The sequence below is a fragment of the Phacochoerus africanus genome, chromosome 5 (assembly GCF_016906955.1).
Source record: "Phacochoerus africanus isolate WHEZ1 chromosome 5, ROS_Pafr_v1, whole genome shotgun sequence".
NCBI classification, from domain to species: domain Eukaryota; kingdom Metazoa; phylum Chordata; class Mammalia; order Artiodactyla; family Suidae; genus Phacochoerus; species Phacochoerus africanus.
Window position 1 is genome coordinate 18,302,317 of NC_062548.1, and position 14,050 is coordinate 18,316,366.

At 47.4% G+C, this 14,050-nt stretch overlaps 1 protein-coding gene and 1 long non-coding RNA gene across 5 annotated transcripts in view; one reads left to right on the forward strand and one right to left on the reverse strand.

Moving 5' to 3' along the window:
• Positions 1–14,050, forward strand: part of LOC125127253 (uncharacterized) — a 50,989-nt gene that overhangs the window by 25,231 nt on the left and 11,708 nt on the right. The window lies entirely within an intron of this gene.
• The window catches only part of ITGAM (integrin subunit alpha M), a 49,018-nt gene that overhangs the window by 11,644 nt on the left and 23,324 nt on the right, over positions 1–14,050 (reverse strand). For all 4 annotated transcript variants that reach the window (XR_007134900.1, XM_047779988.1, XM_047779986.1 and 1 more), the window contains 7 exons: positions 12,437–12,510; positions 11,173–11,302; positions 10,734–10,876; positions 4,900–5,040; positions 4,597–4,806; positions 559–689; positions 297–460 (listed from right to left, as the gene is read on the reverse strand). Coding sequence is in view for 3 of the 4 variants with exons in the window: in XM_047779988.1 (XP_047635944.1) it covers positions 297–460; positions 559–689; positions 4,597–4,806; positions 4,900–5,040; positions 10,734–10,876; positions 11,173–11,302; positions 12,437–12,510 (993 nt within the window). In the remaining variant the exon portion in view is untranslated. The remainder of the gene's footprint in view (positions 1–296; positions 461–558; positions 690–4,596; positions 4,807–4,899; positions 5,041–10,733; positions 10,877–11,172; positions 11,303–12,436; positions 12,511–14,050) is intronic.

The following is a 14,050-nucleotide window of genomic DNA, read 5'->3' on the forward strand; positions in this document are numbered from 1 at the left end:
TATGTATATATGTATATATATATATATAAATATATAACTAGGTCACTGTGCCGAACAGTAGAAATTGACGGCACATTGTAAATCAACTATAATTTAAAAAAAAAAAATTTTAAAGCTGGTTAGTTCACAGGGGTGGGGCCCTTAGTTCTCTGGAGAACTGAGAGTGTAAACAGTGCCATCTGCTCACTGCACCCATGCTTGAAGAAGGCTGTTGGAGCCTGTGAGAACTTTGCTTGGGGCCCCTCATCAACATGCCCTGTCATTTGACCTCTTGAGACTTACCCAGCCTGCCTCACCTTCTCTCAGCCGGTCCCATGTGCTCTTGCGAACTTGGAGGCAGACTTGGACCTCGCCAGCAATCTGGCTTTTCGCTGCCTGCTGACGACACTCATACACATTCCTCGCCACTTCCCTGGGTTTGAACACCATCGATGCCTCAACTCTCAGCACAGGCTGGGACCTGGGGGGGCAGACACCAGAGGGCCATCCAGGGCCTTCAGACAGCCAAACCACTCCTTAGAAAGAAGATACCTGGCTCGCTCTGAAAGAGAGTCTCACCTGAGCAGGAGCACATGGCCTTGGGCCCCTACAGCCAAGTCCATCAGTCCATCCATCGTGAGGTCCTGGCCCCCGCTCAGGGACTGCCCAAAATACTGGAGCCTTGGGGACAGCTGGGAGCCTGCAATCCGCTGAGGGGAGAAAAGAGGAGGGGAGAAAGGGGTAGGAAAGAACAAAAAAGAGTGTAACTCAATCTCCTAGGGTGACTCAAGGAGAGATTGTCTGGGTTCCACTCAGGTCTCATCTCCCACAACGTCTCAAGGAATTAGGGTAACTATTCAGCTTTAGATCATACCCTTGAGATGATACCCTAAGTTTCCATTAGTTACGTGAATTTTCCAGGGAAAACAAAAAGTTTCACAGGAAAGAAGTGGCATGGTATGCTATTTGCCTCAGCTGAATCTCAGGATAATGGGAACACCGAATGTCAAGCTAAGTAAATTCTCACATAAATGTAAGGAATGGGGGAGTTCCTGTCGTGGCGCAGTGGTTAACAAATCCGACTAAGAACCATGAGGAACCTGGCCTTGCTCAGTGGGTTAAGGATCTGGCATTGCCGTGAGCTGTGGTGTAGGTCACAGATGCGGTGTGGATCTCGCATTGCTGTGGCTCTGGCGTAGGCCGGTGGCAACAGCTCCAATTGGACCCCTAGCCTGGGAACCTCCATGTGCCGTGGGAAGTGGCCCTAGAAAAGGAAAGAAAATAAATAAATAAATGTAAGGAATGGGAGTGGGGTGGGATGGAAGGCAGGCGAATCTGTGGCAAGAGGGATCTGAAAGAGAGCTCGGTCCTCACCTCCCATGGCAGGAAGTCACTGCAAAAACAAAATCAAGATGTGGCAAAATAATCATGTCCTTGGGAAGTATGCAGAATCGTTGAAAGAGCTAAAAGTGGTTTCTTCAAGAGGAGGGCAAATCAAGAAGAAATCATGGGGAGTTCCTGTCGTGGTGCAACAGAAACAAATCCAACTAGGAACCATGAGGTTGCCAGTTCAATCCCTGGCCTCGCTCAGTGGGTTAAGGATCTGGTGTTGCCGTGAGCTGTGGTGTAGGTCGCAATGTGGCTCAGATCTCAAATTGCTGTGGCTGTGGTGAAGGCCAGCAGCTGTAGCTCTGATTGGACCACTAGCCTGGGAATCTCCATATGCTGCGGGTGCAGCCCTAAGAAAAAAAAAAAGAAGAAGAAATCATGGTATGGGTGTGGAAATTGTTGCTTTTCAGAATGAGCCAGTAGGAATGATTTTGACTCTAATCTATGTGTAAGAGTAGCGTGGAAAGAATAACAGCCAAATAAATTAAGAAATTTTTTGGAGTTCCCGTCGTGGCTCAGTGGTTAACGAATCCAACTAGGAGCCATGAGGTTGCAGGTTTAATCCCTGGCCTTGCTCAGTGGGTTAAGGATCTGGCGTTGCCATGAGCTGTGGTGTAGGTCGCAGACGTGGCTCGGATCTCACGTTGCTGCAGCTGTGGTGTAGGCTGGTGGCTACAGCTCCGATTAGACCCCTCGCCCGGGAACCTCCATATGCTGCAGGTGCGGCCCTAAAAAGACAAAAAAAAAGAAAAAAGAAAAAGAAAATTTTTAAGTGATTTTTTTACGTACTTAATGCCACTGTAGTGTACACTTAAAAATGGCTAAGGTGGTAAGTTTTAGGTCATATATATTTTATTCAATTTTTAAAGTGATTTTTGTCTACTGAAAAGAAAGAGACACTGAGGGTTTGGGATAGAAATGCTGTAATATTTGGTTGTGATGATTGCAGTAGACCTACAAATGTAATAAAATTCATTAAGTAATTTAAAAAAGAAAAGAAAAAGGGGAAGCGGGGAATGCTGGCAGTGTGCTATATCTGAATCTGGGTGGTACTGACTTCGGTTCACAGGCATGAAAAGTCATCACTTAAGACTTATGTTTACTGTGCATATATTATACTGCAAATTTTTTGAGAAAAAATTACCATATTCTGTGGGGAGGAAGCCAACAGAATTTTTAAATTATATACTATGGTAGTTGGGATAGCTACAGCCCCTTTTTGGTTCAAAACTGACCACCTGTAGCCTCAGTCATAGGAAAAGAGCAGGTAAAGCATGCAAACAGTAGAACAATGAGACTGCATGATCCTTTTTTGCATTTGTTGCAAATTATTTCCAAATTTATTAGTAGTCATAGTAGTATTTTACTTTTTGTCTTTTGAGGGCCACACCTGCAGCATATAGAGGTTCTCAGGCTAGGGGTTGAATTGGAGCTGTAGCCACTGGCCTACACCAGAGCCACAGCAACACCAGATTGGAGTCATGCCTGCGACTTACACCACAGCTCACGGCAACACCAGATCCTTACCCCACTGAGCGATGGATGCTAGTCAGATTCATTTCCGCTAAGCCACAACAGGAACTCCTATTATTATTATTTCCAAATTAATTCCAAAGTCTGGTGTGGAGGAGGGGGATGGAGGTGGGGTGTGAGTGGGTGTGTGGGTGTGAGTGGATGTGATGTATGGGGGGGTGGGGGGGTGGTGGCCGGGTGCATGGCTCCTCCCCAACCCTTGTTTGGCTTTCTAGGGTGAGTTCTGTTGCAGCAAAGGGGAAGAAACGAGAGCTTCCACTGTTTATATTTTTTTAACATAAAGTACAGCTCCAATTTGTACAAGCCTGTAAAGCTAGCTCTTAAAGAACAATAAAGTAAAATCAGAGCCTTCAAACCTCATGATACAGGGAACAAGAGGTGCCAATGACATGAGGCATAATTTTAATATTCACTCAATTGTGGAAAGAGGCTCCGTGACACAGAGGAAGTACACAAGGCAGTGGTGCTTAGCTCTGGCTGCAACTGAGGAGTGTGTGAAAGGAGTTCCCGTTATGGCTCAGCAGTAACGAACCCAACTAGTATCCATAAGGAAGTGGGTTCAATCCCTGGACCCACTCGGTGGGTCGGGGATCCGTCGTTGCCGTGAGCTGTGGTGTAGGTTGCAGACGCACTTCAGATCCTGTGTTGCTGTGGCTCTGGTGTAGGCCAGTGGCTACAGCTCCGATTTGACCCCTAGCCTGGGAACCTTCATATGCTGTGGGAGCTGCCCTATAAATGGCAAAAAGACAAAAAAAAAAAAGAATTTTAAGGTGGTCAGAGCAGAGCCTGAATCAAACACGCACACACCCTTCTGAGGGGGTCCATGTGACTGCCAAGTCACAAGCGCACGAAGCTTGCAGTCCTGGGAGGGTGACCAACCACGGGGGCTTCCTGAGCTGATAGATTTTCAGGGCTAAAACCGGGGCAAGACCTGAGCCAACCGGCTCTATTGGTCATCCTACCAAGACTGAGACTGGGAGGAAAGGAACGCCTACTTCCCAAAACTTCCAGCTCACCACTGAGCCTCTGAGCCTTCATCTTCCCATCTGTAAAATGGGAGTGACTAGGGATCTGGCATTGCCGTGAGCTGTGGTGTAGGTCAAAGACTCAGCTCGGATCCCGTGTTGCTGTGGCCCTGGTGTGGGCCGGGGGCTACAACTCCCATTAGATCCCTAGCCTGGGAACCTCCACATGCCTTGGGTGCGGCCCTGGAAAGGACAAAAAAAAGCGGGGGTGGGGGGGGAGTAACAATGGCCCCATGCACCTCCTCTAAGTGGTAAGAATGATTTTTTTTCTGTGAAGTGCGTGTTGTTTTCGAAGGTTCTGAAAAGGATTACTAGGAGAACTGACCCAGCAGAACTAACTAACCATTGAACTAGAAAGGGACAGTTTGGAGTTCCCATTGTGGCTCAGCTGGACATAGTGTCCGTGAGGATGTGGGTTCGATCCCTGGCCTTCTCAGTGGGTTAGGGATCTGGCACTGCCACAAACTGCAGTGTAGATGGCAGATGCAGCTTGGATTTGGTGTTGCTGTGGCTGTGGCACAGGCTGGCAGCTGCAGCTCCAAAAATTTGACCCCAAGGTGGAGAACTTCCATATGCTTCATGTTTGGCCGTAAAAAGACGAAAATAAAAGAGAAAGGGACAAATTTGCAAAGAGGCTACTGTTGGGACAGGGACAGGGACCAGGCCTCACCTGGCTGTGGGAGGGGCTGATGCCCAACTCCGAGGTTCCATGAAACAGGTAGACAGCACCCCGGTTGTCCTGTTCCCCCGGGGCCCCGATGGCCACGTCCGTCAGCCTGTCCCCATTCACATCCCCCAGCGCTGTCAGGGCTGCCCCAAAGCGGCTCCAGGGGTGGCCTTGCTCCCCGCGGAGGATGACCCGGCACTGCCACTTAGCCCTCTGCAGGACGAAACCAGGGTCAGGCCCCAAGACAGGCAACCTCCCCCACACACACCCAGACCCCACCCAGCCCGGGGCTCAGCAGCCACTCACCCCCTGGGGCAAGGGACACACGGACACCTGCCCCCCCCGGGTCTGCTCGTAGTAATAGGGGGCCCCGATGAGGACCAGGTCGGAGCTGCCATCTCTGTTCACGTCCACGGAGCAGAGGGAGGCCCCAAAGTAGGAGCCGATCTGGAAGAGATAAGGCCGGGATCACAAACCTCTTTCCACCTAAAGCAGATTTTTCTCCCTATGAAGAAAAATCATGCTGCCCAGGAAAGCCCTTTGGAGGGGCCGTAACCCTCGATATGTTTCATGATAATTCCTCGTTTGAATATACTGCCAGTTAGCGGAACATATTAGAGAGTTGACGGGTGAGGATTTACCCCAAATGCTGCTGCTCCAGGGAGATGATTTAGAGAATGAAGATGCTGGCTTTGAAAATACAGACAGAAAAGCCTGGAAGGCCAGACAGGATATCCTTTCAATCTATTGAGGACTTGCAGGGAGGGGCAGGAAATCAACTTTGGCAGCCTGGCTAACAAGGAACCAACCACCCGGATTAAAAAATAACTATTGCGGGAGTTCCCCTCGTGGCTCAACGAAAACGAATCTGATTAGGATCCATGAGGACTGCAGGTTTCATCCCTAGCCTCACTCAGTGGGTTAGAGATCTGGCGTTGCCGTGAGCTGTGGTGTAGGTCACAGACACAGCTTGGATCTGGCGTTGCTGTGGTTGTGGTATAGACTGGCGGCTATAGCTCTGATTCAACCCCTAGCCTGAGGAACCTCCATATGCCATGGGTGTGGCCCCCCAAAAGCAAGATGCCTACTATTTAAAGAATTTTTAACATATGTTCCCCAAAACATTGTCAATATGTAGAACTGGTCCAAAGGATTCACCCATTTAGTCCTTCCTTCATTCATCCAACAAACAACCGTTTGCTATTTGCCAAGCATGAGGCTGGGAAGCGGAGACAGTGCTTCCCAGGGCTCTTGGTGCAGCAAGGTGAAAGGGCGGGGAATAGTAAGAGGTAAAAGGGAGATGCATACGGAAATTCCAAACGTGCGGGACAAGTTCTGCAAAGGAAAAGTGCAGAGGACACCAAGACGTGACTCACTGCAATCTGACTTGTGCCCCACACGCCATCGAGGGAGGCCTTCTGATAGTCTCATAAAGGCATCCAAGGAGTTCCCGTCTTGACTCAGGGATAACGAACCGGACTAGTATCCACAACAACACAGGTTCAATCCTTGGCCTCTTTCAGCATTAAGGATCGGGCGTTGCCGTGAGCTTCGTCGGTGCAGACTGCAGATCCCACGTTGCTGTGCCTGTGGCTGTGGCCAGCAGCTGCAGCTCCGATTCAACCCCTAGCCTGGGAACGTCCATATGCCACAGATGCGGCCCTAAAAAGACAAAAAAATAAACAAATAAATAAATAAAGGGGAGTTCCCATCGTGGCGTAGTGGTTAACGAATCCAACTAGGAACCATGAGGTTACGGGTTCGGTCCCTGCCCTTGCTCAGTGGGTTGACGATCCGGCGTTGCCATGAGCTGTGGTGTAAATTGCAGACGCGGCTCAGATCCCGCGTTGCTGTGGCTCTGGCGTAGGCTGGTGGCTGCAGCTCCGATTCGACCCCTAGCCTGGGAACCTCCATATGCCGCGGGAGCAGCCCAAGAAATAGCAAAAAAAAAAGACAAAAATAAATAAATAAATAAAATAAAGGCATTTAAGCTTCATCCTAAAGTCAATAAGATTTTTTTTCATTTTTAGGTCAAGTTTATTGGGGTCTAATTTACATACAATAAAATTCAGCCTTTTTAGTAGTTTTATGAGTTTTGATAAACACACAAAGTCACATAACTACCATGATACCAAGATTCAGAACCTATATGAGAAAAGAGTCTGAAAAAGAATGGATAGATATATATGTATAACTGATTCACTTTGCTGTCTGCCTGAAACTAACACAAACAACATTGGAAATCAACGTACTCCAAGATTTTTTTTTTTTTTTGTCTTTTTAGGGCTGCACCTGTGGCATATGGAGGTTCCCAGGCTAGGGGTCGAATTAGAGCTTCAGCTGCTGGCCTACACCCCAGCCCCAGCCACAGCAATGAGAGATCTGAACCACATCTGTGACCTACACCACAGCTCACGGCAACGCCAGATCCTTCACCCACTGAGCGAGGCCAGGGATTGAACTTGATTGAACCAGAACTACTGAGGTGATGCCAGGTCCTTAACCCACTGAGCCACCAGGGAACTCCACATTGAACTGTATAAGATACTGACAACCTGTTTTCCAAAGCATGCATGCCATTTTCCATTCTGTCAGCAATGTATGGGAGTTTCACTTGCTACACATCCTTGCCAGTACTTGATATTGCCAGCTTATTTCCTTTTCATGTTACACATACCAATAGGTGCGCAGTGTTATCTCACTGTGGGTTTTTTTTTTTTTTTTGCCTTTTGTCTTTTTAGGGCTATACCCGCGGCATGTGGAGGTTCCCAGGCTAGGGGTCTGTCTAATTGGAGCTGTTGCTGCTGGCCTACACCACAGCCACCAGCAATGCCAGATCCGAGCCAGATCTGTGACCTACACCACAGCTCACGGCAACACTGGATCCTCAACCCTCTGAGTGAGGCCAGGATTGAACCTGTGTCCTCCTGGCTACTAGTCGGGTTTGTTAACCACTGAGCCATGACGGGAACTCCCAACACTTCATGCTTTTTTAAGGCTAAATAGTATTCCACTGTGTGGATATACCTGATTTTGTTTATCTATTTGTAAGTTTATGGACATTTAGGTTTTCTCTACCTTTTGACTCTTATGGAGAATGCCGCGATGGATATTCATGTCTAAGTTTTTGCTTGAACACCTATTTTTACTCTGGGAAAGAGGATATACCTAGGAGTGAAATTTCAGGGTCACAGGGTCAATTTATATTTAACTTTTTGAGGAACTGCCAAACTATGTTCCAAAAGGGCTGTATTATTTTACATTCCCAACAGCAATGCATGAGGGTTCCAATTTTTCCACATCTTCACCAACATTTGTTATTTTTCTTTTGTTTTCTTCTTCTTTAAATAGCCATCCTAGGAGGAGTTCCCGTCATGGCGCAGTGGTTAATGAATCCGACTAGGAACCATGAGGTTGCGGGTTCGATCCCTGGCCTTGCTCAGTGGGTTAAGGACCCAGCGTTGCTGTGAGCTGTGGTGTAGGTCGAAGATGTGGCTTGGATCCTGTGTTGCTGTGGCTCTGGCATAGGCCGGTGGCTACAGCTCCGATTCGATCCCTAGCCTGGGAACCTCCATATGCCGCAGGAGCAGCCCTAGGAAAGGAAAAAAGACAAAAAAAAAAAAAAAAGCCATTCTAGGAGTTCCTGTTGAGGCATAGCAGAAACAAATCCTACTAGTAACCATGAAGTTGCGGGTTCGATCCCTGGCCTTGCTCAGTGGGTTAAGGACCAAGCATTGCCATTAGCTGTGGTGTGGGTCGCAGATGCGGCTCGGATCCTGTGTTGCTGTGGCTGTGGCTACAGCTCTGATTCAACCCCTAGCCTGAGACCCTCCATATGCCCAGAGGGGGGCCCTAAAAAGCACGCACACAAAAAAAAACATTCTAGTGGTATCTCTATTATGGTTTGATTCACATTTCCCTAAGGACTACTAATGTTGACCATCCTTCCATATGCCTATTGGTCATTTGCTTATCTTATTTGGAGAAATATCTATTCAAATCCTTTGCCCATTTTTAAATGAGGTTATTTGTCTTTTTACTGTTGAGCTATAAGATTATATATTTTAAATACCAGATCTTTATTAGATATATGATTTGTAAGTAGTTTCTCCCATTCTTTTCTTTTGCTGACAGTGTCCTTTGATGCTCAAAAGTTTTTAATTTAATAAAGTCCAGTTTATCTATTTCATCATTGGCTGCTTGTGGTTGTGGCATCAATACCTAAGAAAGCATTGCCAATCTAAGTGAATCCCTCTAAGAGGCTTATAGCTTTAGTTTAGGTCTTTGATCCATTTGTTATTAATTTCCATATATTGTGAAGTATGGGTCCAAATTTATTCTCTTGCATGTGGACATCTAGTTGACCCAGTACCTTTGTTGAAAAGATTCTTTGTCCTTAATGAATGAACTTGGTACCTTTGTTGAAAATCAAAGGTACCCCTGACCATAGATGGGGTTTTTTCTGGACCCTCAGATCTACAGTTCTGTCCTTATACTGGTACCACCCTGTCTTAATTCCTGTAACTTTGTAGCAAGTTTCAAAATTACGAAGTATGAATACTCCAACCTAATTCTTCTTTTTCAAGATTATTTTGGCTATTCCAGGTCTTTTCCATTTTCCTATGAACTTTAGCATCAACTTGTCCATTGCTGCAACCTTGTTGGTTTTTGTTTTTTGGGGTTTCTTTGTCTTTTTTGGGGCCACACCCACAACATATGGAGGCTCCCAAGCTAGAGGTCAAATCAGAGCTACAGGTGCCAGCCTACACCACAGCCACAGCAATACCAGATCCGAGCCGTGTCCGGGACGGACACCACAACTCACGGCCACGCTGGATCCTTAACCCCCTGAGCAAGGCCAGGGATCAAAACCCACATCCTCATGGATACTAGTGGGGTTGGTTAACCCCTGAGCCACAATGGGAACTCTAATTGCTACAACACTGTTGAACAAGCCCTGCGTTCCTGGGATGAACCACACTTGGTCCTGATATATTATCCTTTTTACAGACTGCTGCAGCCAATGTGCTCATACTTTGCTGAGGATTTTTAAAAGGCATTATTTGATACTGGTGTAATAGCCAACAAAGGGTCCTACACTGAAGACCGATACAAACGGTTTCTCACCTAGAAAGTTCGCCTTCCCACTAGGGATGAGAGAGAGGCAACATGGGACTTAGACTAGCAAAGAGGCTACCGCTAGGTCCACGGCAAAGATGCTCATGGTGCGGACCCAGCTGATGGCAGCAGACATGGAGGAAGTGGACAGATTTGAGAAGAATCTGTTTGCTCCCCTTTCGCCCAGTGCTTTCTCCCATACCGCCCCCGCCCCCCTTCACACACACCCTGAACTTGTCTCATGCTCTCTCCTTCCTCTGGCCCTTTTTTTTTTTCTCCCGCTCTTCATTTCTCTAGGTCTACTTAAACTGTCACTGCCTCCAGGAAGCCCTCCCTGATGCCTTTGTGTGAGTGCTCCTCCCCTTTGCTCTCAGACTGTCCCAGATTAAGGATTTAGCAGCCTGGGTTGCAATGTGCAGGGACAATACCTGGGAAGGGGGAGCTGTCCACCTCAGGGGCCAGCTGTCCCCTCTATGGTTTTGGCCTCACACACCCTAGCAGATGCCTCACATGAGATGCAACCACCCTGCCTTTGCAGGGATGATGGTCAAGATATTGAATGACTGGGACCGCTTGGGCACCGACCAGGGGCTTAGCAAGAGAGGGTCCTAGCCGTCTCCTGAGGTTCCCTGCTTGATATCACAGTTGCTGGATCCTGGGGAAGGGGCCAGAGTGCAGGGGGTGGGGGGATGTCTCAGGGAAGGAGCTATTTCTTGGCAGATAGAGAATTATTTCAGTAATGTAATAACGACTATGGCTATACTGGCTGTGGACTCTGCGTACAGGCAGACTTGCAGAGAGCTCTGTACACGTCAAGCGTTGTTATTTATTGGTATCAGCAACGTGAGGACACAGCATTCTCCAGTGCAAAGCTGGTCCCGTGACTCTCCAGCTCAAAGCCTTCTGAAGTCGGCTTTACAAAACTCTGCCACCCTTGGCACCTGGGGATGCCCACCCTGGAATCTCTCAGCCCCCAGGGGGCCTCTGTGGGCACACCCACAACCCACACTCTCCACACTCACCTGGCTGCCCTTGATGTCGGCATTTTTCTCCCAGGCACCTGAATTCTGTTTGAACATCACCACCAGGCCAGTGTGCTGATATCGAGGCGCCCCCAGGACCAGGCTTTGCACCCGGTTCCGCAAGATGACTTCGACAGCATAACCTGAGGATGACGAACGAAGAAGAGAAGGGCTTTCCCTCGGAGACCGACCCTGTCCCCCACCGAGCAGGCCTATCCCTTGAGGAGGGGCGACGGGGGCAGCCCCACGCTCGGGAGGCTGGGGTAACTGAACTCGGCACTGCAGTCCTCTTTGTTAACAGAATTTAAATGAAGTTTGGGAATTTGTGTCTTTAAACCTTATCCCAAGAGCCTAGGAAAGATCCAAGGACATCTGCCGCTAGTTGAATTATGCCATATCCTGAGCCCCGTCTTAGAGTAACCCTGCCCTCTCTACTTACCCAAGTAAGCATCGTTCATGTCTGAATCCACCCTAGTGGTGTTGATGAAGATGACTCTGTCCTTTGGCATATGCAGAAAGGCTCCGCCAGCCCAGTCAAAGCTCCCCACAGCGCCCAGCAAGGGACCATTCTGGAAGAGAAGGCAGAATAAGGTGGAGCAATCTAGAGCTTCAGGGCACTGCCTGTGGAAATCTGAATGGCATTTTCCCCAGAAATTGTTTCACAGAACACCCAATCCTAAAATGTATATGGAACCACAAAAGATCTCAAATGACCACAGCACGTCTGAGAAAGAAGAGCAAAGCTGGAGGCACCGCACTTCCTGGTTTCAAACTATATTGCAAAACTATACTAATCGAAACAGTACGGCATGGCATCAAAACAGATACATCAATCAATGGAACAGAAGAAAGAGCCCAGAAATAAACCCACGTGTATATGGTAAATTAATTTAAAACAAAAGCACAAATAATATACAATGGGGAAAGGACAATCTCTTTGATAAATATTATTGAGAAAATTAGCCACATGCAAAAGAATGAAACAGGATCACTCTATTACCCTACTCACAAAAATCAATTCAAAAAGGATTCAAGATTTGAACCTAAGACCTGAAACCATAAAACTCTAAGAATTAAACATAGGTAGTAATCTCCTTGACACTGGTCTTGGCAGTGATTTTTTTGGATTTAACACCAAAAACAAAATAGCAGTGGGTCTATGTCAAACTAAAAAGCTTCTGCATAGCAAAGAAAACCATCAACAAAGTGAAAAGTTCACCCATAGAGCAGGAGAAAATATTTGCAAATCTATTAAAGGGGTTAATATTAAAAATATATAAAGAATTCATACAACTCAAAAGGTTTCTTTAAAAAACCTGATTAAAGGAGTTCCCTTCCTGGCTCAGCAGCTAATGAGCCCGACTAGGATCCATGAGGATGTGGGTTCAATCCTGGGCCTTGCTCACTAGGTTAAGGATCCGGCATTACCATGAGCTGTGGTGTAGGTCACAGACACAGCTCAGATCCTGAGTTGCTGTGGCTGTGGTGTAGGCTGGCAGTTGCAGCTCTGATTCAACCCCTAGCCTGGGAACTTCCAAATACTGCAGGTGCAGCCCTAAAAAGAAAAAAAAAAAAAAGAGAGAGAGAGAAAAAGAGAGGTACCTCCCAACGAGTATCCATCACAGAGAAGAACCCCCAAACCCTTGCCCCTCTTCTCCCGCTCTGCCTTGCCTCCCACCCCAATTTAACAAAAGACCACTTACAGAGGTGATGGCTGCACTGAAGCCTTCCTGGGACATCTCATACTCAAAGGAGCTGGTACTTCCTGTCTGTGTACCTGTTAGGAGATGCACATTCTACCAGAGGAGCCTAGAACAGGCTCTGAAAACTCAAATGCTGTGACAGCCAGATAAAGGGAGGCTCAGATGAGTGCCCTTTTCACATTTCCTCTGTTATACTCTTCTCTTTTCTTCACTGAAGTATAGTTAGTTGACAATGTTATGTTAGTTTCACATGTAGAGCACAGTGATTCAGTAGTTTTGCAGATTATACTCCTTTATGGGCTGTTACAAGATAATGGCTATTATTTATATCCTTTTTGCTTGTCTAGCCACAGGCCCCTTTTAAAAGGATGGTGGCTCTTTGGCTCCAGCTACTGTTTTCTTCTTTTTAGGGCTACACCTGTGGCATATGGAGGTTCCCAGGCTCAGGGCTGAATCAGAGCTGCAGCCATGGGCCACAGCCACAGCCACAGCAACTCAGGATCCGAGCTGCATCTGCAACTTACACCACAGCGCACGGCAATGCCAGATCCTTAACCCACTGAGCAAGGCCAGGGATCGAACCCGAGTCCTCATGGATACTAGTTGGGTTCGTAACCTGCCAAGCCACAACGGGAATTCCCGGTTCCAGCACTTTTAGCCAAATGGGAATGTGGTCCTCGAAGTGTCTGATCTTCCAAATTTTCAAGAGAGGACATAAATTCAGACTGTATATGAACTTTCCCCCTTTCTTAAAATTCTTTTATTTGACAAACATTTACTGAACAGCCTCAATGTACAAGGCATCATTCTAGGCACTGGGGATACAGCAGTGAACTAAACAGACAAATGTGGGCGACACATCCAAAATGGGGGGGGGGGTACTATGTGGGATTTACACCCTCTCCCCTCCAGTATTCAGCCTATAGCCAAGACTTGCAAAATTAGAAATAAAAGTCTAGATCCTTCGGTTCCCGCTGTGGAAAATGGGATTGGTGGCATCTTGGGAGCGCTGGGATGCAGGTTTGATCCCCGGCCGGCGCAGCGGGTTAAGGATCTGGCGTTGCCACAGCTGCGGCTCAGATCTGATACCTGGCCGGGAAATCCATATGCCACAGCGTGGCCAAAAAAGAAAAAAGAAAAAAACTAAGTCTAGATCCTTCTATTTCAAAGGAATTGAAAAAAAAAAACCCAGATCCAGAGTTCCCATCGTGGCTTAGCAGAAACAAATCTGACTAGCATCCATGAGGACACAGGTTCAATCCCTGGCCTCGCTCAGTGGGTTAAGGATTCAGCATTGCCGTGAGCTGTGGTGTAGGTCACAAATGCGGCTCAGATCCTGCGTTGCTGTGGCTATGGTGTAGGCTGGCAGTGTAGCTCCAATTGGACCCCTAGCCTGGGAACCTCCATATGCCACGGGTGCAGACTTAAAAAGAGTTTTAAAAAAAAGAAAAAAAGTCTTGATCCTTCTATTTCAAGGGAGGCCAGAGTGGCTGGGAACTGGAGGAAGAAGAGAGTCAATGCTGAGGGTCAGGATACAAGGGCTAGGAGGTTCTCGTTTCTAGAGAGAGATACAGGTTTAGGGGTAGGGGGTGCCTTTGAAGCTGCTCCAGGACT